This window comes from Pseudonaja textilis, chromosome 1, assembly GCF_049901715.1.
Source record: "Pseudonaja textilis isolate UNSWEBS1 chromosome 1, rPseTex1.2, whole genome shotgun sequence".
NCBI lineage: Eukaryota > Metazoa > Chordata > Lepidosauria > Squamata > Elapidae > Pseudonaja > Pseudonaja textilis.
In genome coordinates this window covers 81,783,047-81,805,957 of record NC_141990.1, presented here as the reverse complement: position 1 = coordinate 81,805,957, position 22,911 = coordinate 81,783,047, and the positions used below count along the sequence as shown (strand labels likewise).

Below are 22,911 nucleotides of genomic sequence, written 5' to 3'. Positions count from 1 at the left end.
TTTGGAAACTTAATAAAATTTATTTTTTAAAAAAGTAAAAAGGATGAAAAGTGTTTTATGTAGTAGTATCTGCAGCATGATGCACAGATTCAGTCATCATGTACTGCATTGCAGAGGATTATTAATACATCACCCTGTGTTTTGAGGAAGAAGATGTTCCAGTGTCCTTCAGAAGGTCTTGTTGACTATAGTACATTTATGTGTTATTAAGTAAACTGAAGAAAGAAATGTAATACTTGCAAGTCATGAAATTTAGACCACAATGTTCCTTCAGTCATTTACAATTGGTTTATTTTAGGAAGCTGATTTTTCATCAAAGCACTCAGACTGTAAATTTATTTATATTGCAAACTAATATCTCCAACAAGTATGGAAACAAGCAAACCTGATATGCCACTTAAAAACAAAAACTGTTATGTCATAAATTATCCCTTTATAAGATAATCTTCCAAATGTCCAAATTTCTCTTCTCCATGTCTCCCTGTTCTATGAATTATCTGAAACTATTTCAACAATTTTACTCTGAAAAATAAGGATAAAATGTAATGACAGATACTTTTGGGTGACACAGTCATGTTGTATGATTTTAGAAAATAGGACTCAATAAAGATTTTGGATACTATCCATTATTTATTTATATTTTAGGTTGCTTCCTCTAAAAATAATCCCAAACTATAATGCTATAAAAAAACCCAGTGTAATAAACTTTAGTAATAAAGCAATACGAAATTATAGGCTCTAGAAATGTGAAACAGGATTATGGCAATAGTGATAAAATTACCTTAAATGATACAATAGCATGATTCCAGGAGAAACCAGAGACCACATTATGAAAATCTGTGAAGAAAATGGTTGAAATGTATGTTAGTGTATGTAAGGTGATCTAAGATTCCCATGTTCTCAATTAAATATTAATCATTTCAATTTATAATTTAGTTTTAAATGGCTTTGTTTCTTGAATGTATATTAATACATTCAGAAATGATTATGAAACTTTTGGTGGGAGGATGAGAAGTAAAATTTATGGTCTTTGCCCATATGTGTGGTTGTTGAAGCAAATACTGTTTAGTTTATGTTGATGACAGAAGCAAAGGCTTAGGCCCTAGGGTTAGGGTTAAAAAGCAGATTTTATGTCCTACTTTTGAGATTTGTAAGAATGTTGGTTTTCAGACAGATTTCTGTTCTGTTAGCTGAGTTAAAGACAAGGATTTGGCGTTGAAAAGGATTAGGAATGTAAGAACTGAGATAGCAATGATATTGTCTACTAATTTCTCAAGGATGATAACTATTTAAAATGAACGTCAGGTTTTTATGATTTGTTATATTTGGGAAACATTGAACTCTTGGGGCAAAATTACAACTTATAAGTCCTGAATCAACAAATAAATAGGTGGACCATACAACTAAGGAATTGCTGAGTCAAATTTATATTGATATTCCTTTGCCTTTATTGCCTTTGGAGATCAAATGCCACAGAAAAGAGAGTATCGGCTATAAATGGAAGAGTTAATGAGAAATGAATTGTTGAAAGATTTTTATTCCTAATTAGGAGATTTTCTACTTTGTTCTTGGCAGCAGAATCAGATAAAGTAAGTCTATGTTTCTTGCCACACCTTAGTGACCCTTCAGAACAGTTTATTGAAAATTGAAAAGTTTTCTCAGGACTGTACAATATTGGGAAAACAACTGACTATATTATTTAGGACTGTCTCCCACATATCATAGAAGACTGTTTCTGCAGGAATTATCTACTCTTGTGGAATTATTTTATGTGGGGAAAAAAACACTGTGGAGTGCTGTCTTAAGGCCTTTGTGGCCTTTAAAAAATTTTCAGCTCTGGACATTGATGCTTGAAATGGATGCTTCTCATTAAAATGTGATAATAAAAGGGCATATTCTATTCTGCTTCACCATTAAATCAAAGTAGGAGGGAGTAGTATTGAGTTCAGCAGAGAGTGTAGGCATTTGGCAGATGTTAAATGCTAATTAATTTTGGAGTCAGTTGTGAATGGAGAGAGAAAAGCATCTGTAATTGGGATGTTGATGCTGACAATACACCAATATCAAATTTTTAATAGGCTTTTACAAAACCGCTTAGAATTACTCTGATGAAGAGCTTTGTTGAATGAAAGAGGTAGTACAATTTGCCTGTATGAAACATTTCGTGTTGCCTTGTGGCTTCCCCATATCTCTTACCTCTCTATGTGTGGGAGCCAGAAAAGACGTCTGTCCAGAAACTATCTTTTTAGGCAAATGCTGAAGGAGAAAATGAAGAGGACAACATTGCTTTATAGCATTCTCAGTCTTCCAATTTTGGCAAACACTACTGGAGAATACCGAGGCAAAAAAGAGGGAGGGAGAGAGGGAGAGATCACAAAAATTTCTTTATATATGCTGTAAACTAAATCAAAATATCTATTACATAATTTGCTGTGTAAAAGTTGCATTTATAATATGCCCAACTTACCTCTGAAAGCAAAACAGTGTCTGTTTTTATTCTTTTGTACCAATAGATACAAAATAGATACTAATTACCTATCTCCAGCTCATATTTACTTTGTGTGTTTTTAATGTTACTAGGAGTGAGCAGTGGTTTGAAAACAAGCAGCAAAATGCTGTAAGAATTGCTCTGTTAAAATGTTTTTCCTTCTCAGCTCTCTGCTTGAAAGAATAATTTGCAGGGGATTGCTCAGTGAAGTGTGCACTTTAGTTATTCACAGTAGTGTCTATTGTCCTGTTCTTGAATTGAATGATGTCATATTTCATTTAAAGCTCTTAGCAATGCTCAGAACTGCATTTAGTACAGGCAATGAGAAAGTTGTGAATCAGGTTCCGGGGGAAACTTTTTGTGTGTGTGAGGGGCTTAGTAGTTAAAGGCTGACTCGTGTAATATTTCTATCAAAGCAGCCATATAGACTAATAAGACTCATTTTACCTGAGGGCTCTGGAGTGGTAATTTTGCAGCTGCAGTAACTGAAGGATGCCTTCATCTTTGGTTGCACAGGTAGCTTATACCTCATTTTGGGTAGGAGGAGGAGGGGGGGAGAGAAGTTCAGTCATTGTTTAAAAAGTTGGAGGCATTCCATAGTGATGAGGTAAGTGTTGCCGAAAATTCTACCTCATAAAAGTGCTTGGGACTCCAGGATATTTCATGATATGACAGAAACTCTTAAGATGGTAAGAATCTGTAAGACAACTGGATTTGCTAAAAATCTTGAATTCTTGCTCAGTTTTGGGAGAACTGGGAGGAAGTTGAAAGCTTGCACAATGCTAAGGAATTAAGGGTGGGGGGGAACCCTTATTTGAGACACTCTTCTATTTTTAGCTCTGATGTGCTAAGCTGTAGAGAGCATGTTTGTGGATTGTAAAGAATGCAAATTTTATTTGTGTTATTTGAATAATTTGGGTTTTAATTGGCTTTGTTGTTGTTGCCCAGATTAACTGAAATGGCAGGGATGTCTATCCATGGTACTATTCAAAATCTTCGGTATTTAAAAGTGTGCCTTATCATTCAGGGATTTGTGGGTGGGTGGGTGAGGCGTTTTCTTGACTCAACAGCTTGATACGTTTATGTATGCATGTGTTAATCCAATTCTAGACCATATTGTCCTATTCAAATAAAATTTGATTAGGACATTTTCAAACAAATTGCATATACCCTATACACAGCCTCTCCTGTTTTCATGAAATTCAACCTGTGGAACACACGATTGATTTCATCAAAGATAAGAAATAAAAATGCAGGCAGTGAATTATATAATGTTAAACTAGTAGATAGTATACATTTAAGCATGAAAATATTGTATTCCTCTGAGTTACAAATGTCCAAATTAGGTACTTTCATTCATTTAAGAGTATTAACCATTCAATCATCTTTGAAACACATTATAGTATTTTAACTTTTGAAGCTGCTAGAGACAAGGGATGTTTTTGTAATTGTTATAACAGTTAAAGGGTTAGCATTACTGAAGTCATGATAAAAAAGTATAAATTGTGGTATAGTTCTTTTAGAACTTCATATCATTTGCATTGGAATGCTGGGTTCATATGTGTTTTTAAAATGCATATTTTTAATTTTAGTTATCTGTGGGTGTGGAGGTAACATACTTCTCAATTTTACAGAGAAACTATCTCTACAGCTTTGTGTGTGCATGCGCGCGCGTGCATGTTTAATCTTTGTTTAGAATATCAGCAAGCAGTATGAAACCTTACAGGGAGGAAATCAGACAGGGTGGAGAACATTACTACATTTGTGGAAAGTTATGAGTGAGAAAGGATCACGTTACTAAACCACATTTCCCAGCAGAGTGTTGATAAGTGCAATTAGTTCTCTTTCCAGCATTTAACCAAACCAAACCTATTTAACATACCTTTGTCAATTGAAAATACTAAGAAAATGTGTAGAATTGGGCTTTCCATCCTCTGAATCAAATTTAAGGCTGGAGTTAAATAAGATGCCCAGCACAGGTGTGTCATCATGGAGATTTCATTCAAGTCTACCCATCAGAGTTTTATTTAAATTTATCTCTTATTTGATAGCAAATGATACAAAGAATAGGAAAACTATTGAAATGAATGATCTAATTAATTGTTATAGATTGAAAAGAACTGAGTAAATGCTGCCACTTTGTATGTTAAGCATCATAGGAGTCTTTGAGTATCTTTAGTTTATAGTAGATATTTTGGGAGACGACATGAAGATGGATGGCACAATGCTACAAATGGATAAAGATTTTTTTCCCTGAAAGGGAGTTAAAGGGTATTGTATGTCAAGATGCTTTTATGGCTTAATTTATAGTTTTTGTGTGCTTAAAATTAATACTTTAATTTCAAAGATGGATATTTAGTTCTCGGGTTTGAAAAGTAGTGGTTAGTGGGCAATTGAAAGGCTACCAAAAAAAATGGAAGGATTCACATGCTGGTGTAGTCCTGGGCTGCAGATTGCTTTTTCCTGTCATAGGGTCACAGAAAGGGAAGGAATCTCAAGGGTAGTGTAATGCAGGATCTTACTTCTCTAGTTTTTTTTTCTTTTTCTTTTCTTTTTTTCTTCTAGCAAATAAGCTTAAAAGGCTTATTTGTAGCTAGGCAGCAGTACCTATCCATTTGAGTCATCTGTATTTTTGATGTAAGTAAAAAAAAAAAAAAAGTCCTTGCCAGTTTAAAAAATAATGTGATGAGAAAAATGTACCTCGGTATGCTGCCAATTGGTGTAGACCAGACCAGTCTAAATAGAAAATATGCTGAACTATTTTACTATATAATATTACTCTGAACTTTCTAGCTAGCGTGCAGCAGCAATTCTGTCAACAGGCACACTTTTCAAGGCTTTTGTTTTAATAAGTAAATCTTGAATCTAGTCCAAAACTGTATATTGTTTTTGCAGGCAGGGTTTGAAGAGAAATAAGAATGGGATTGCATTGACTGGTATCCCCTGATCTACTCCATTGGTTTTTCTCTGTATGTCTAGATTATGTCATATCTTTGTGTGTACATTTGATAACAACTTGTGTTCACTGAGTTTCTGGAAAAATGCATTGAAATAGGAATATGGATCACAATCCTAAGCGTTCAATAGCACTTGCACAATCCTAATATTTGATTTAGAGACAACAACTATTATATTCAGGTGACATCACTTGAGCTGGTTTTCTCTTGTTTTTTGCCAAGCTTCTATTTCTGAAGGCTTGACATTAAAATCTATTATAGTTATTTTTCATTGCATTTTGGGGGAATAAAAGGTCATAAAATTAGAATAAACACTGTTTTTCTTTTGTTAAACTGTAGGAATTCTCAGATGCTTTTTGTGTAGTTTTGACAAAGCAAATAGTTTAGTGGTGCTTTTGGGCTGTCTGTAATTGAGGCGACACAGCAGTGAACAGGAAGAAAGGCTATGGGATGATTGGATGAAATAGGAACTCTGTACTTCAGCTGAGATACCTAAAGCAGCTTATCAAATATCCCCTATTGTACTTTATGTTGTAGCTATTATGTCTTCTGATAATTAGAGGAAAGGTTTTCATTTATCTCATTTACCCAGATTTCCAACCAGTCTACTTTTGAAGAGCAGTTATTATTCTTTACTTTGTGATTTAAGATAGTTCTTGATCAGAAATCAAAGGAAATATTTTTTCTGTTACTTTGCTGAAGAACTGCATATTTCATTACTTATAATAAATCTTCAGTTTTCAGTTATTATGTCAACTATAATTAACTTCATATTACACAGATAAACCATAACAAAGCCCTTTTATTTAAACCAACTCTTGATGACTGTGTCCATGCAATTCTTATGTCAGGATAATTGAAGTGGCTTATCATTTTGTTAAAAAGAATTCCAAGATATATGGATAGGGCAAGTTTAATAAATAAACATGAGTAACAGAAAAAAATCTTCTTTAAAAAAAACCTAGGAATTCCAGCCAAAGCAGACATTTTGTTTACTTTATTAATGGCTTATTAGAGTTTCCGGGAACTAACATAGCAATATGCCCAGTAAAATATGAATTCATAGACACAAGCTGGATAATGCAATTAAGAGACTTTTGGAGTAGGCATCATAATAAATCTAACGAAAAGAAAATGAGAAGAGGGACCAATTTTTGCTTATCAATATGCTTATAGGATTTTTCAACAAAAGAGCATACAAAGCATCATTCTTCTACAATGAGAGCTGGGAGGTACAGTTGTTCATAACATAATGGTTACAGGGAAATAATTATGGCAAAATACAGATAAATAGTAGTGAAACTATTTACACTAAATGCAGCTCAAAACAATTCCCAGATGATTTCTGCAGTAGATTGGCTTTGGATATTTATGGATGCTGTTGATTCGTGGTCAATGTACATGGGCTGAACAGACTACTCAGAATGGCAGGAGATAAAGTCACAACAGAAATTGCTCACAGATTTACTGTTGTATCTGTATATTCTTTATTTTTTGTTAGGAGTTGCCCATTATATATTTGTGTGTGACAGTGGTTTTTCTTCCTAGTCCTATTGTTTACAGTTTGGTAAGAATTTCTATATTGTTGGAGTGGGTATTTCTGAATTTCTTTTATAAGTTTCTATGGATCAGAGATTAATAGTTTTATTTATGTTCAAGCAGGCAAAGCTACACTAAGGGGTTTTTTTTTGCATCAACTTAATTTAGATTCCATTCAAGTTTTTTTTTCTTTCGTTCTTTGTTTGTTTTTTTCAATTTTGTTTAGGTTAGCCCAGTAATCATTTTGATCATCTAGTTTAAAAAAATGTGCAATAAATATGGAAATACGAATGCGGATATTTTTTTTTAAAAAAGGCTATTCAAAGGAAGTTTAAAAATAAAGGTAGAAGTCCCTACTCGTAGATGATTCCTTGGATTGTTGTTTATATGCAACAGATTCCTCCTGGTCTGCTTGTACTCACGGAAATGTCTGAAGATAGCCTTCCATATGATTATTTTTCTGTGCATAAGCAAAATGGTTTTTAATGAAATCCAATATACATACAAAATTAATATTTATTTTTCTCTCTGATAAAGATGGCTTCAGTCTTAATGGGTTGCCTCCAGCAATGGTAGGCACAGCTCCCAAGAAGATAGGAAAGAACCTGCAGAGAGAAAATCAACACTTCCTCTACTGTGGAATCAAAGCAATGGAATTGTCAGACAGTGACCGACCAGTTAGCTTCAGCTCAACGTCTTCCTCAGCATCCTCCAGAGATAGCCACTGTTCCTGTGGTAGCAGAACAACCTTGGTTTCCAACAGTCATCTGGGTTTGTTCAATGAGGATAAGGAAGTGGGGGCCATAAAGTTGGAGCTGCATCCAACCCAACAATTTCCCAGCAAAGACCTAAGAAAAAATAACTCCATCAAGGAACAACTCTCTGATGGAAATCTTGGAAGAAAGACAAATATGCCACGAAAACCTGAAACAAAGGAAAACAACAAAAACTGTGTCATGTCACTGATTGTTGAGTCTACAAGTCCGAAACTCCTGTATGTTGACAGAGTGGTCCAAGAAATTCTAGAGACCGAAAGAACGTACGTGCAGGATTTAAGAAGTATTGTGAAAGTAAGTTTGTTTTTTCTTTGTTTAAGTTCAGCCACAGTGTAGAATGTATAAACTGAAATTTAATATAGAAAAAATATTAGGATCAAGGTTTGCAATAAATTGCGGCTGTGGGAAGCACAAGCAGCTTGGCGATGGATGCATGCTCTTTGGATTATATTGAAACAGCATGGTTCTTATTTGCAGAGTTGTCTTTCAAGACAGACAATATGCATTACTAATTAATAACTTAAAATACTTTTTGTTAAATCGTTCTTTTTCAGGTTTTATTGAGGTTATTCAAGTTTTGTTATTTTATTGATCCCACAAAAATCTGTACTTTATTAATTGTACACATAGCAATGATAGTTGTTACTTTTAAAGTTAATCACCATCCACACAAGGCATAGTCAGTTAGCACTACTGAGTCTGAGGATGATAAAGTTATTTTCTTTGTAGCTGCAATCTCAAATTGCCCATTGTATTATACTTTTTATGAGAAGAAAACTCTTATTAGAACCAGGGAGAGAATATAATATTGAGCTTTCAAAGCCTACAAGCTACAATATGGAATCCTTTCTCTTCCCTTCCCTTTTTGAAGTTATCCTTGTTAATTATGCAAGATGTACATGAACCATACTTTTGGGGGAATAGACTTTACTAACTTACTTTTTGCACGGAGGCTAGTCTAAGAGCTTTCCCATTAAATTGGGCTGATAAAAGAAGCTTCTTGATTTTCTACTATAACCAAGACCTTAGATCTTTAGAAACTGAAAAGATAAAAGTTGAATGGAAATAAAAGTCAGGGAATGGTGGCCACTTACTTCTGTTTAGACAAAAATAAATAGTATTTATTTCTAGTTCCTGGATGATAAAATGTTAAATTTGAGAGTTCATATGTTTCAAGATTTTAGACTATATAACTGATTCAATTAGTTCATAACTTCTAAAGAATATTCTTACAGGTGAGGATTATGTATTTATTGCTTTGTTTTTTGTGGGTTTTTTTTTAAACATGTTCAATGCAGACATACATTTTACACATAATCTGGAAATGTCATAATGTATGGCTTTGGGCCATTTTCTTTTTAAGTACATCACTAATCTGGAAAAGAAAATACTAGTCTGATGATGCACAAGAAGCAGACAGCGAGGCAAATCAGATTATCGGGATTTGATATACAAAGGCATGTTTAAAAAGAATTAATCTGTAGAAACAAGTCTTTTCCTGCATATCTGTATTAGGTATCTTAACTGCTGGTGTACAGTAAGATCCATACAGGAAAAAAGTTTAAATGCCCTTAAACAAAACTGAAATAAAGAGATAAAGCAAGCAGAGCTACTGACATACTTTTATATAAATACGGGAGGCATCTTAAATGTTTACTGCTGACATAATATTTAAGTACCTTTATTCTCAGTTAAAAAATAATTGCTTACTAATAAATCCATATGAATTCCAACAATCATGTCAGCATTCATTTGAAAGCATAACTGGATGTAATCTTGGTCAAAGAGAGGAAAAAATTGAATTTATCATAATGTTAGAATTTATTTATAGGAAAACCTTATAATTTTGTACAAATTCCTGCACCCCTGAAAATCTCTGAAATTCATGCCAGTTCAGTAGCAATAGATTTTTAGAAAAGCTGTTTTAATGTACATTTAGAAAGTAGTAAGATGGCATAAAAATACTTTCTAAATAGTATGATTTTCTAACTGGAGCTGGTTAAAAATCTTTTAAGTAGGTACAGGTACTACAAATAGATCCTGAAATAGTCACTTTTTTACTACTTTAAATAGTCATTTTAAGTAGGTACAGGTACTACAAATAGATCCTGAAATAGTCACTTTTTTATTTTAGAGATCTTGTGTTTCAATATTATGGTAGATAGTGATTCCTGTTCTGTGATGTAAGTATCTATTAATTAATTTTGCTTTAGCTATTGGTTTTAAGTATTTACATTCTAATTGTTTATTTAATTGGCTTTACATTATCTATTATTTATTTTGTCATTAATTAGTAGAAAATCAAATTTAATAAATAGTAACATTGTAATTGTAGCTCATATAGGTTGGGGTTTTTTCTGTTTTTCTTGAAAATGTTTTGTTACTAGGCTGGGTAACATAATCACAAATATATTAATAAATAACAATTATTTATTCCTAAAGACCAAATGCCCTTCCTAGTTTCAAGTAGGTGAATATTCTTATTTTGATGACTAGAGTTGCTCATTAATTTAAGTGAAAATAGGAGATCAGAAATGCTTGGGTGATGAGAAAGGACATCCTAGCACAATTATTAATACGGCCAAAGAAAATTCATTAGGAAAGTTCTGTTTTTTATACTGGAAAGTTTAATTTTCAACAGATGTCTTTGGGGAAAAAAATACTTCTTTTCTTTTTGGAAATTAAAAAAGGTGTTTAAGTTTAATAAATAAACGCCCACTATAATTGTAATTATTGTTGTTTACTGGATGTAAAACACACTCTGATTGTTCCTTTGCTTTTTGTCAATAGTTATGCTTTTAAGTTGTTTCATTTGTTTTAAAACACAATTTAAGATAAATAGCTGATATAGTACAGCGAAGGGATAGAGTCTATTAGAGTAGCAACATGCCCTGTCATGGTCCTAATTAAAATCACTGTTTACCCGAGAAAGTGCTGTTTACAATAGAAAAGATGCTCTGTTGTTGCCAATGGTAACTTTTCTTCCTTGTGAACACCAGTGAGGAAGAGTTTCCAATTAAAATTTTAGCAAAGAGAAAGGGTTAGATGCTTCCCTTTAGGACAGTTCCTACTTTGGATCCTGCATATCATTGATACTCATTCATGCATGCAAACACAAGGCAAACTACAAGACAAATACCAGATCTAAATTGGTTGCACAAAACATAATAGTATCTTAGCTTTTCTTCTTAAAAAAAAAACTTTCCTTTTGAAAATTTGGAAAACATATTGAAAGAGGTAGAACCATTAATATATGGATATACGGAACTATGGAAATTAAATAATTGGTATTGAAGACCTAGTTGTGAGAAATGCCTCTAATAAGTCAAATAAGCCAAAACTGAGAAAAAGTGAAGTTTTATGAGTGAATTGAGTTGGAGAAAGATGAACTCTACAAATTTCATCAAGCTCATCACCAACCAGCCTATTATTATGAGTGGCCACAAATACAAAGGTTACCTCATTTCTCCATAGTTTTGTATTCAAAGAGAAAAAGAATAATACGAAGGGAGAATTACAACAGGTTGAGTAAATAGAAGGCTGTGTCCTAAGGGATGCAAAATTTAACTCGTTTGTCTTCTCACCCACACTGGACTTTGGACACAAATCCAAAAATTAACTTTCTGTGCTTTTAATTGCTTGGATACAAGAAATTGTAATGAATTTCACAAATATTTTATATATTATTTATGAATCACTTATTTTCATGTCATACTTCTAATGAATTTCAATTAATTCTAAAGTGTCAAAATCTCTTATATGATATTTCTAAGTTTTCCCTGTTTTAGTTAGAGCTACAGGGTACGTCAGTGCCATTGAGTCCCAAATTCCCCATATATTTCTAAAGTAAACTCTATCTCCTATTGAGGTCTAGAAAACACTTTTAGTGTATTTAAACATGAAATTTAAAGCTAGTATTTAGAATCCACCTGAATTGGAATACAGTTGTTTAAAGCATTGATTTATGTATACATAAATTTATACATTAATATTGATTGTAGAAAATAAAACCTCTAATAGAGGTAAATCATATTTTTTCCTATGTTCAATCATGCCCAATTCTCAGAGACTGGACATGTCCCTGCAGTTTTCTTGGCAAGGTTTTTCACAAGTAGTTTCCCATTACCTCCTTCCTATGGCTGAAAGAGAATGGCTGGCCCAAGATACCCAGGTGGCTTTGTGCCTAAGGCAGAATTAGAACTCACAGTCTCTTGTTTTCTAATGTGATGCCTTACACACTAAACCGTGCTGGCTTTCTGCTGTGTGTGTGTCTGTGTGTGTGTGTATGTTTTCTGAGGTTCTCGCGGGTATTTGTATGTGGATCTTTGGTTATTCGGGTTTTCTCCCACGTAAGATTGGAAGTATACTTGCCTAGATACTTCCAATCTTACGCGGGAGAAAACCCGATTAACCAAAGATATGTGTGTGTGTGTGTGTGTGTGTGTGTGTGTGTGTGTGTGTGTGTATATATATATATAAATAAATAAAAATACCACTCACATATCATCACAAAATCTCCAGAACCTTAAAGCCTTACAGACTTGAAATTTGGCACGTGTGTTCCTCTTGGCTTCTAGGTGCCAAAGGATTTTTCAAAATGACTATCAGAGCATCAGTATTTCGTGTATTATTATTAATACACTCTGATGCTAAGGAGTTCTGCTCCCTTCTCCACTTGAAAAGAAATATGTTCCAAATGCAAAACACAAGCAGAGGAGAGGAGTTTCAGTTTTACTTTCACAGCACCAAGCAGCTTTCACAGCACCAAGCAGCTTTAGTACAGAACAGTTGAGCTAAGCCATGCCCAGGCTCCTTGCTGTCTCTTTCTTGCTCAAAAAGCAAATACTGTTTCAGTTTCCAAACTAGACCCACACACTGACAGGATGCTCGCCAAACAAATACCAATGGATGTTGATAGGTAGAGGCAGAATTTTTTCCCCTTATTTTCCTCCCCAGAAACTATAACCTAGTTTCATAGCGAAGCACAGTTATCGAGCTAGTAATAAGATAAAGATTGGTAGATAAATATTTTTAGTGTTCCGTAGTCCAGTTTTTGTACTTAAGTAGGAAGCGGAACAACTGGGGAAGATATAATGCTTCAAGTTCAGTATACAGATTTTCCACTTCTTTCTTTGTTATTGATGCCAAATGGTTAGCAGACAATTTTTAGAAAGATATATATATAAAATATGTGGCTCTGTGCCTTTTTTCCAAGGTGTTAGCTGCACATCTACTAATGGACTTTCATAAATGAACCATGCCTTTTTGTGGACATACTTTTGGCTGCATTCCTCTTCATAAGACAGGTTTATTTATTTATTTATTTGATTTGTCAATCACATACAAGATAATAGGTATAAGTATAAACATGAGTAAGAATACAGGAAATAGGTATGAATAAATGGGGACAACAGGACAGGGACGGGAGGCACGATGGTGCACTTATCATGCTTAAATAGTTACATGCTTAAATAATGATGATTTGTAAAGCTGCAAGTCATTATAATGAAAAATACAATACATGAAAAAGTATTTCTATTTCCAAAGGCACCTGAAATTCCAAGACATTTATTGATACAATAGTAAGAAATATTCATGAAAAAGAAATGAATACAGATTGATAGAAATAGGAACTGCTTTATTTAACTTCTGTCCAATTACTAACTAAAACAATGAAATGCATTATTAACAGCTTTCATAATAAAGCCTTACCCAAGATGTTAAACAGGTCAAAAATTTTATTTCAGAACCAGTTAAGAACAAATCCTTGTTGATAATAACAATGGTAGACATGGATGAAAGCGCAAAGTATTTTTGCTCTAATTGTTGGTCATTCATTTGAATTATTTATAGTTTGAATCTAGGACTAAATAATGTATTTATTTTGCATAAGTCTCCATAAAGTTTTAGATTAAAACATCTATAAAATCAAAAGATTAAAAATAAAATGCTAAACATATAGGATATTAGGCATGGATATTCATGTATATGCATATTATTATTTGCTTCAGTTACTCAGACCCCTAGAAAAGTTTGGATAGCAGAAGCATATACCGAAAACAAAGGATTGTGTTTTTGAAGCGAACAACAGTGCAAGTCCAAATAATATCCATCTTAAAATGCATAAAATTCTTCTAACAAAAATATGTAATATAACATGCTTAGAGGCATACAAACTGATTGTGCTAGACCGCAGAAATCAATAAATACTAAGCTAAAGGAATTAGAGCCCAGAAACAAGAAACAGAAAACAAACAGTTGAAAATATTTGGCTGACACATTAGAAAACTGGAAATTGATTAAGGTAAAGCCAGTTTTTTAGTAAAACGAATAAAAGGGAATACTGGAAAATCCCAGGCTGTTGTTTTATCAATTGTTCTCAATCTGAATTCCTGAAATATTAGATGTTCAGTACTGAGAATTCCCAGTAAGCTTGTTCACTGTTGGGATTTTTGCCTCTAAATTTTGTTTCAGAGTTAAGTTGGAGGAAGTTGGTTTAACATCTGTTCTTGGTTGTAATGTGTAGCCCATTTTTTTCTGAAAAATAAGAGACTTCCACAACCAGTTAACATAGCTTACCTGGTTATTCCAAAGTATTGCACCAAGTTTCTGACTAGTCTTTTGAACTAATAAAGTAATTTGAAATTAAGATTGATACCTGCTTAAATAACAGGAAAAGGTAGATAGAAATAGGCAAACAATACTTGAAATAAGATAATGATTTTACTCCAAGATAGGGATGCATTTCCTAGTGTTTATAAACTATATGCAAATAGGGCGATGAGATATCAGATTTGCTAATGGCATCAAATTATTTACAACAATTACTAGAAAATCATATCCCTAAGCTGGGAGAATGAGCATTAAAAAGAGAAATGATATTGAACTGAAATACAAAGTGCTGATAAAAATCTCACAGTAGAAGTAATTGACCCCTGGGCTTTTGAGTGACAGCTACATGTTCATCTGAAAAGAAAAGGTCAGCAGAAGTCTCCAAGTTGTCTTCAAAAGTAGATTGATATAAAGATGATTAGTGATTTGTGACATGCAACTGAGACCGGGCCTATGTTTTTTGTAGTGTTGTGCATTCTTACCCTGAGGATAAAGGTGATATTTAAGAGATAGTGCTGTCCCATCTACAACAGTTTGCACATGCCACACTACATCAAACAAATCACTTTCTTTACTCACAGCATCTCAGTTTTGTTGAAATAAAGCCTCGCCAGTTGAATCCATCCCCAAATCACCTCAAGAACAGTTCTGGAGATCAGCCTTGTTTCATGTTTATCTTATTGCACCTTTTTAGCCTGCAGCCATCTTGAAAGAGGCTAAGCATGGAGGCTGTTTCAGGCCTACAGTTAAAGAGGAAGGAATCTGTATCCCACCAGTTCTCTCATACTATTCAATTTATTCTTTTGTTGACAAGAAATGCCCAGAGGTCTAATTGGTATTATTTGTGTTTCTGACAAATACCGTTAAAGTCAATGCTCAATCCAAAAGTTGGAAAAAGTGAGAAAAAGGTAAGTATACCTACTGTCTAGTTATAAGAATTACCTGGTAAAAAGACCTTTGCATGAATCTTAGTTGATTGTCAGTGATTTAAAATAGTTTTTAAAGGACTATGAGGAAAAACTTGCAAGAGCCTGTTACAAAAAACATGAATGGCAGGTAGATAATTTACAGGTTTTGAGCATATAATTTTATTGTAGAATGTAAATTAGGGGGTGTCTCAAGAGACTTGCTTGAAAATAAGAGTCTCCGGAGTTCATGATGTTCATGGAGAATCATGCTCCTTTGTTTTCCCTTTACTATTTCCCATCTCCCATGCTCCAATCTCACAGTAAATCTTGTGGTTATGGCAGAAGATAAGGGAAGAATTTTCTCCTTCTGACTTCTTGCTACTCTTCAAAAATATTGTTTTGGTGAAAGTTGTGACTATGCTTATAAAAAGCTGGTTGTCCAGGACAGAAATTTTGTGCAACTCTGGAATGGAAAATGTTGCTTAATTGTGATCTGATCTGAGACTGGGAAATTACTATGATTGCCATCTTATCTCTTTTAAAGGAGCTGAACTTTTGTTCTATTCCATCAGCAGAGTAGCCAAAATATTGTAATATAAATGTTGATCCATTGTTCTGATAAAATATAAATATCAGAAAAAATGGCTAAAATTTGTGATATAGCACATTGTTAAATACAGGTGAACATATTCGTATAGTATGTCATAAATCCTCTTAGCAATCTAGTTCTTTTTGTCCACTCGGTTAACATGCCTAGGGAAACGCCTCAGCTTATGACAAGTGAGTCCAAAATTTCTGTTATAAACGAGGCAGTTAAGTGAGTTTTGTCCCATTTCATGACCTTTCTTGCCACAGTTATTCAGTGAATTACTGCAGTTGGTAAGTTGGTAACACAATTTTAAAGTAAATCTGGCTTCCCCCTTGATTTTTCTTATCAGAAGGTTGCAAAACGTGCTCACATACATATGGGACACTGCGACCGTCATAAATACATCCCATTTGCCAAGCATCCAAATTTTGATCGTGACCATGGGGATGCTGCAATGATCATAACTGTGAAAAATAGTCAGAAGTCACTTTTTTCAGTGTTGTTGTAACTTCAAATGGTCACTTAAATGAAAAGTTGTAACCAAGGACTACCTGAACCAGTGGTGGTATTCCATTGATTCAGCCTGGTTTGGCTGAACCGGTAGCTCCGAGAATCATCTGTGAGAGAACCAGTTCACTCTGACAATCAGCTGCTGGGCCCTCCCATCCGCCCCGGCTCTATACTGACCTTTATTTCCTGCTTTTCAACCTCAGCTGCTTTGCGCGGCACAACTGATTGCTGCGCGTCAGCTGTTTTACACACAGGACTTGCAGCAGCAGGTGAGTTGTAAATGCTGTGTGCGTGCAAAGCACACACTCACATTGAACCAGTAGGAAAACATTTTACCCTGTCCCACCATATTTCTTCAAAATGGAATAGACAAGTGTCTGCAGGGCTCCCTATAAAAAAACCACTAGAGAAGCATTTGGCTCAAGGACTTTGACTCAAGTAAATTCCCACATTGACATATAGGCTGAGGTAGAAGCATATTTTTATAATACCCTGACAGGGCTGTGCGGGATAATATGTACAATCTGGTAAGAAGAAAACCCATTAAAATTCCAGAACTGAGATGGGGGAAAGATATATGCTATATGTTTTTATGGAAAAAGTAACTGCCCCATTAGATTTTCTGATCTTTTACATACCTCTTTGTCAGATCCCATTTATGTGTATCCTGATATATAAAGGAGTGTGAGTGAACAATTACACCAAAGTTTAGTCCTTGTTTCATATTCTCATTGCTATAACTTAAGCTTTTTGCCTTGTATTCTACTAGAGATGACTTTGAAGCCCGCTTAGAAGATACAGTTTGCTACAAAAAGCATATGCCTACTTGATGGCAAGTGTTATTCACCATGAGCATATTACATCTGTACTTAAAACTCCCCAGAGGATTTTGGTTGGGAGTGCTGATTTAATTATAAAGCTGTGTATAGTTTGGCACTCCATCTCCAACTGGAGTTGATCTGTCTAGCATGGTCATCAGGGGAAAAACCTTTACACTTTTTGTGAAGTGGGGGGGTCTACTCAAAATTTATGCTAGTGATTCTCCAGAACTGGTCAGAACCTGCTGAATACCACCTCTGGACCTTATCTCTTGAAACTTTGGTATTATTGATTAATTCGGGCATTCTTGTTTTAAATCAGTAGGATATTTATATGCAGAAACTCAGAAAAATCCAAAAGGGATGAATAATGAGTGAGTTTTTGGTTGCATTTCAAATTATTTTGTTAAATTGTTTGCACAGATATAATACTCAAAGTATAAACTGTATTAAATTAGTTTTGATTCTACGGTTGATCTTTTTCTTTTGTTTCCCAGCAGATACTGAGTTTGCTTTAAAACAATAAATGGTTAAATATTTATTTCTGGTGCGTTATCAGGGTTTTTCCACACATTTTTAAAATCAGGATTTCAAACGTTCACAGCTTGTTATCATATTGTTAGTATTTTCCATTGGTCTGTTTGGGTCAAATAATTTTTAAACAGGAAAAAATGATTAAGGCTACAAAACAAACTCATGGTTGTGTAGCTTTGATCATTTTCCATGCAGGACAGACTGAGAGATCATGTTCCATTTTTAATGGCATTTCTTATTCTAGGACGAGTTTGTGGAGCTATTAAATGACAAGGCACAATACTGATCTCTTATTTGAAAAATCTAAGTTACTTATTTGTTGGGTTGGTTGGTTCCCATGAATTATTTTGAACATAATGATCTTCAGAAGTGGGTTTTATAGAGCTGATTTCATCTCTGTGGCTACAATCCCAGTAAAGGTTAGTTAGGAAGCCTTAGGGTGAGCTCTGTGAACAAAGTTTTGATTCTCCATGATACTCATTACTTTGTCTCATAAAAATTAAACATGCTGTTTTTGGCAAGAGAGTTGAACTCCCATGCCAGTAGAGATTCTATTGGACTTCTTTTTAACAAGCACTTTCAAATGGTAGCTACATTTGGTGATACAACTTCTTATAGCACTTGTTCGTGCCTTTAATAGGGCAAGAATAAGAGGGCATTCAGAGTTAATATAATCATTTTGGTGCTTAATTCATAGATATATAGTATCCCATCTGCAACTTTTCCAAACTTTCAACTTTACATTTGGTATTTCAGTGCACCAAGCTACTGTTATAGCTATATACTATTCAAAATAAATGACTGGGTGTGAAATAAATATTTTAACAATGTTTTAGAAGGAGAAGCAGCAATGTCCTCATTTTCATAGGCCTCTTTCCCAGAAACTGAACAATATTTAATTTTGTATTGTAAATTTTGATAGTAATCTGAGGAAAGGTCTACTAGTGTTATGTTGACCTTATTTTATTGGCAAGTTCTGTACCATGATTTGCAAACACACAGAATTCAAGTAAAATGTATTCAGCACCTTTGTTTCCAAATCCTATTAGAAAAATTAAGTTAGCCATGCCAAAATCCAATTTACATTTTGATGGATTTCTTATTGTCATACTTGAGTGATCATTATCTGCGGTCCAGTTTCTGTATAGCACAATACAGTTTTTGTTTCTTTGTTTTACGTAAAGAATAGAGCAATCCATGTTTACTTCATTTTTTATAGTAAACGGTCTTTGCTCTCACACAGTTCTGTATCTTTTTCTCCGGAAGCAGTTGTTAAACTCTGAAATGAATAGAATGAGAAACATAAAAGGCCCCAAAAATAAAAAGTAGAACCTGACAACATTCAATTAAAAAAAACACTTGACAGTAAAATTGGATATTTGGTAAAAATGATTATTCAGTTGGGAGTAATGTAGAAAAAGAATATTATAAATTACTTTATAAAGTACCATTTTAAATGTCTTATCATGCTTAACAATAGTTGTAGCTCTCTATTTTGGTTTTTAGAGCAAGCTTAGTTCATACTGGTAGAACCAAATTTGTATTAAATTTGGAAAGATCTACCATTGTATTAGCTTATTTTTCCACTCACTGACTCAGATTCTGGGTATGTTTGTATGTATAGCATTAGTTTCTCCTTCATGAAGTTTCTTAAATCTTTGCTACAAAGCAGCTTGTGAATAAAAACAAAAGGTCAGTGGGAAGTTTCAGGAAACCCTGGGGATATTGTTACAGTGACTTAATACAATAACATATTTTAAGAGAAAGATCTTAAGAATGAGGTCATAAGATAATGGAATTGGAATGAAAAGTAAAGGTGCAGAGTGCACACTGTAGCATCTAGATGACATACCTCTTAACTGTTACAACTCTCCAGTATGCAGATATATAACTGCATTTACCTAAATTCAACTTTTTTCCTTAAATGAAAATAAAATTATAATTTAGTGAGGAAAATGGTTATTTTGCAGAGGAAATTGATTTTTGCAAAATACAGTTATTTAGCAATAATTTGATAAGAATCCTTATGTCCAGGTTATTGAGTTAAAAGTTGCACTATTGTAGCTTGCTTCCGTGTATGAAATGTCTTGATGTTTCAACAGGTGGCAACATATGGCTGTTAAAATCTAGATTTGGAAAGACAGCAGCGAACCATTTTCATACTGTTGGCAGGAAAATTGCATAAACATGTTCATGGCGTTTGCTGTGTGAAATTGCTATGTAGAGTAGAACAGAAGTAGAAATATTTAAGTTGGGTACTCAGACTGAAAAGGCAGGAAGCAGAGACCATGAAAGAACAGTGTAATAGTTTTGGAAATCCAAGTGTCAAGACTAATGCTAATGCCATAGTGGCACAGTGGTTAGAATGCAGTATTGCAGGCAAACTCTGCCCACTGCCAGGAGTTCAATCCTGACTGGCTTAAGGTTGACTCATCCTTCCACTCTTCCAAGATTGGTAAAATGAGGACCTAGATTGTTGGGGGCAATATGCTGACTCTGTAAATGGCTTAGAGGGTGCTGTAAAGCACAGTGGAACGGTGTATGGGTAAGTGCTTATTACTACCTAAGCAGATACTCGCAATCAGAAAAGCAGGATTTTCACTGAGTCTTCCTTAACCAAATTTATTGAAAGGACACAGAAATCTTTGCAAGTGGATATGTTTACTTTAGAACTCAATTATTTTTCACTGTATTAGGAAAGGATTTCTTGATCCTCCTAGCCCCCTTTTGATATGCTAGGAAAGTAGCTATCCATTTTCTTGGTAAATAAAACCTGTGAAGATGTTCTGGGTTTAGAATATTTTGCAAACTGCCATTTTCTTTCAAGAATCTGAGAAGCCCATTGCAAAATGCTTTATTGCTTTATTGAATACTCTAAAGACGTTTAAAGAGTAGAGTAGTTTTGCCGCAGGAACTTAGTTGCTCTCTATGGTTCATGGCTGATGTTATCTGGTCTTGAAAACTAAACATGTTGGAACTGATTAAAAATCAGATGGTAATACCAAAACTGTAGGTTAGACTTGATGAAAAAGGCAATGGCAAATAACTTCCATCACTTCTACCAAGAAAATGAATGAGTTCATGAAATCCCCAGGAAGTGAGCTTCACTTTAAGGAAATTTTACTTTTAATCAAAGAGGAATGAAAATGGTTTTAAAAACAAATATACTGAGATACAGTTCTGTTTCCCTGATTCAATTATAGTTCTTATTCATCTCTCCCCAAATGTATGTTCTATGTTCATATATTTTGCATCTGTTCATGCAAACAAATTCCCGAGAATATATTCTAATATACCACATTATAAATTATGAGTTACATAGACAGCTAAATATTCTGTTCTTTACAAGCTGACAATGATATTTATGTTGCATTTTTGAAATGTTAAAAACATTTATTTCAGTAGCTCTGAAATAATTACATTTCCCCCCAGAAATCTGCTCAAGCTGTGTGAAACCCAGGTATGTTAATAATACTAAGGGAGTGAGGAGGAGGCTTACTATAGGAAGATGTCATTGATTTTATTGGGTAATTAATGGAGATGATTAAGCTGTCACTAGGGGTGAAATCTGAATACATTTGCAGCTTGAAAAACATACAAGGTATAGTCTGAGCAGCACAGTATGTTCAGTCTTTGAGAGCATTTCTTTCGTATTGGTGAACAGATAAAGTATTGTTATCTCCTATAATAGAAGGCCTGTTCGGGATGGACTCACTGAAGGGATTACAGTAATATAGAGTGAAATTGATCTGGCAGAGACTCATTTTACACAGTTAAAGGTAGTTTCATTTTCTGGGGAAGAAAAGCGCAGGCAACATTAAGGCACCCCTTTCATTTATTTCATAGGATTACCTTGATTGTATCACTGACCAATCCAAGCTGTCTTTGGGTACAGAGGAGCGATCGGCTTTGTTTGGAAACATAAAAGATATCTATCATTTCAATAGGTAAGTAAATATTAAAGTGAGAGCATATGTAGAAATGACACATTAAAGCTTTTCCTGTTTTTTCCCTCCTTTCTGAAAGATTAAAGGATGAAGTTTGAACAAAACAAGTAAAGAAAATTGGGGGAGGGCAATACTTGAAACAGATAACAGTATTATAATCTTCAGAGTGAGGGTATAAAAGGGTAATAAAAGATATTCCCAGAGCTGTAGCATGTCTCCCTGTGACCTTCCTTCATATTGTTAGTGATTGAAAGTGCTGTTAGTTAAATTTTGAGACTGACCTGTGCATGGCCAGAAATTGGAATAAATAGAGCAACATGCCAGTGAATGTTTAGGAACATATCTGCTCCTTTTCTGAATCCGGCCTTGCCACTAAAACATCACAGGCAATGCTTCTAGAGGATTTGTGCATAACACTGGGAAGGACTTGGGTATTTTGTAGGTCCAGTTTCTTCTATGCTGTTATTTATTTATGCTGTAAGATGGGCCTGTTTCAGAGAGGTTCTCTCAATTTATAATAAAAAAATGTCTTGCTTTCACTGAAGCTGAAAACATCCTTCTAAACTCAAGTTTGAAGTCTGGGGATTTGCTTGTCTAGAAAAGCACAATGGCAGCCGGAGAGTTTGTCTCTATTTTAGTAAATCAGCCACATCCCTGTGAAGAAAACATACACCTGGCATCAAGGATATGCGTCCTTGTTCACATCTGGACTGGATTGTGGAACATATTTTGCCTTTGAGTACCTTTGATAATGACTTTGATATTTCAGCTGATTTGGATTTGGAGGCACTAAAGCAAACATATACAACTTCTTGGCGTGACTGAAGGCAATATAAGGGTTTCGGTTGTATGTATACAATCATTTTCAGACTATCCCAGACTGAAAATGGGAGCAGAACTTGTAAGTGGCTGTAACAAAGCAAACATTTAATTTAAATTGAGTTAAAATTAAAATGAATTTCATTTATACTGATCCTTTCCATGTATTTAAATGATTCCTTCTCCTGTCATATAAAATAACATATGTTAAAATTCTTGAAAACTTTGGGAGGGAACAAAAGTTGTGCTAGATCAGTGATGGCTAACCTTTTTGTCACCAAGTATCCAAAGTGCACACAAATCCCCAAAATGCAATGTGCATGTGCCACGCATGCATCCTGTCACCCCCACCCATGCGTGTACTGCCCCCTGTGTGCGCCCCGCCCCCCCCACCCCCTGCATGCACGGCAGAGA

The 22,911-nt window shown here is 34.4% G+C and overlaps 1 protein-coding gene across 2 annotated transcripts in view; it reads left to right on the top strand.

The window, feature by feature from the left end:
• Positions 1-22,911, top strand: part of PLEKHG1 (pleckstrin homology and RhoGEF domain containing G1) — a 113,100-nt gene that overhangs the window by 55,830 nt on the left and 34,359 nt on the right. For both annotated transcript variants that reach the window (XM_087939505.1, XM_087939510.1), the window contains exons 3-4: positions 7,522-8,054; positions 21,578-21,678. In XM_087939505.1, coding sequence (XP_087795631.1) covers positions 7,522-8,054; positions 21,578-21,678 — 634 coding nt within the window. The remainder of the gene's footprint in view (positions 1-7,521; positions 8,055-21,577; positions 21,679-22,911) is intronic.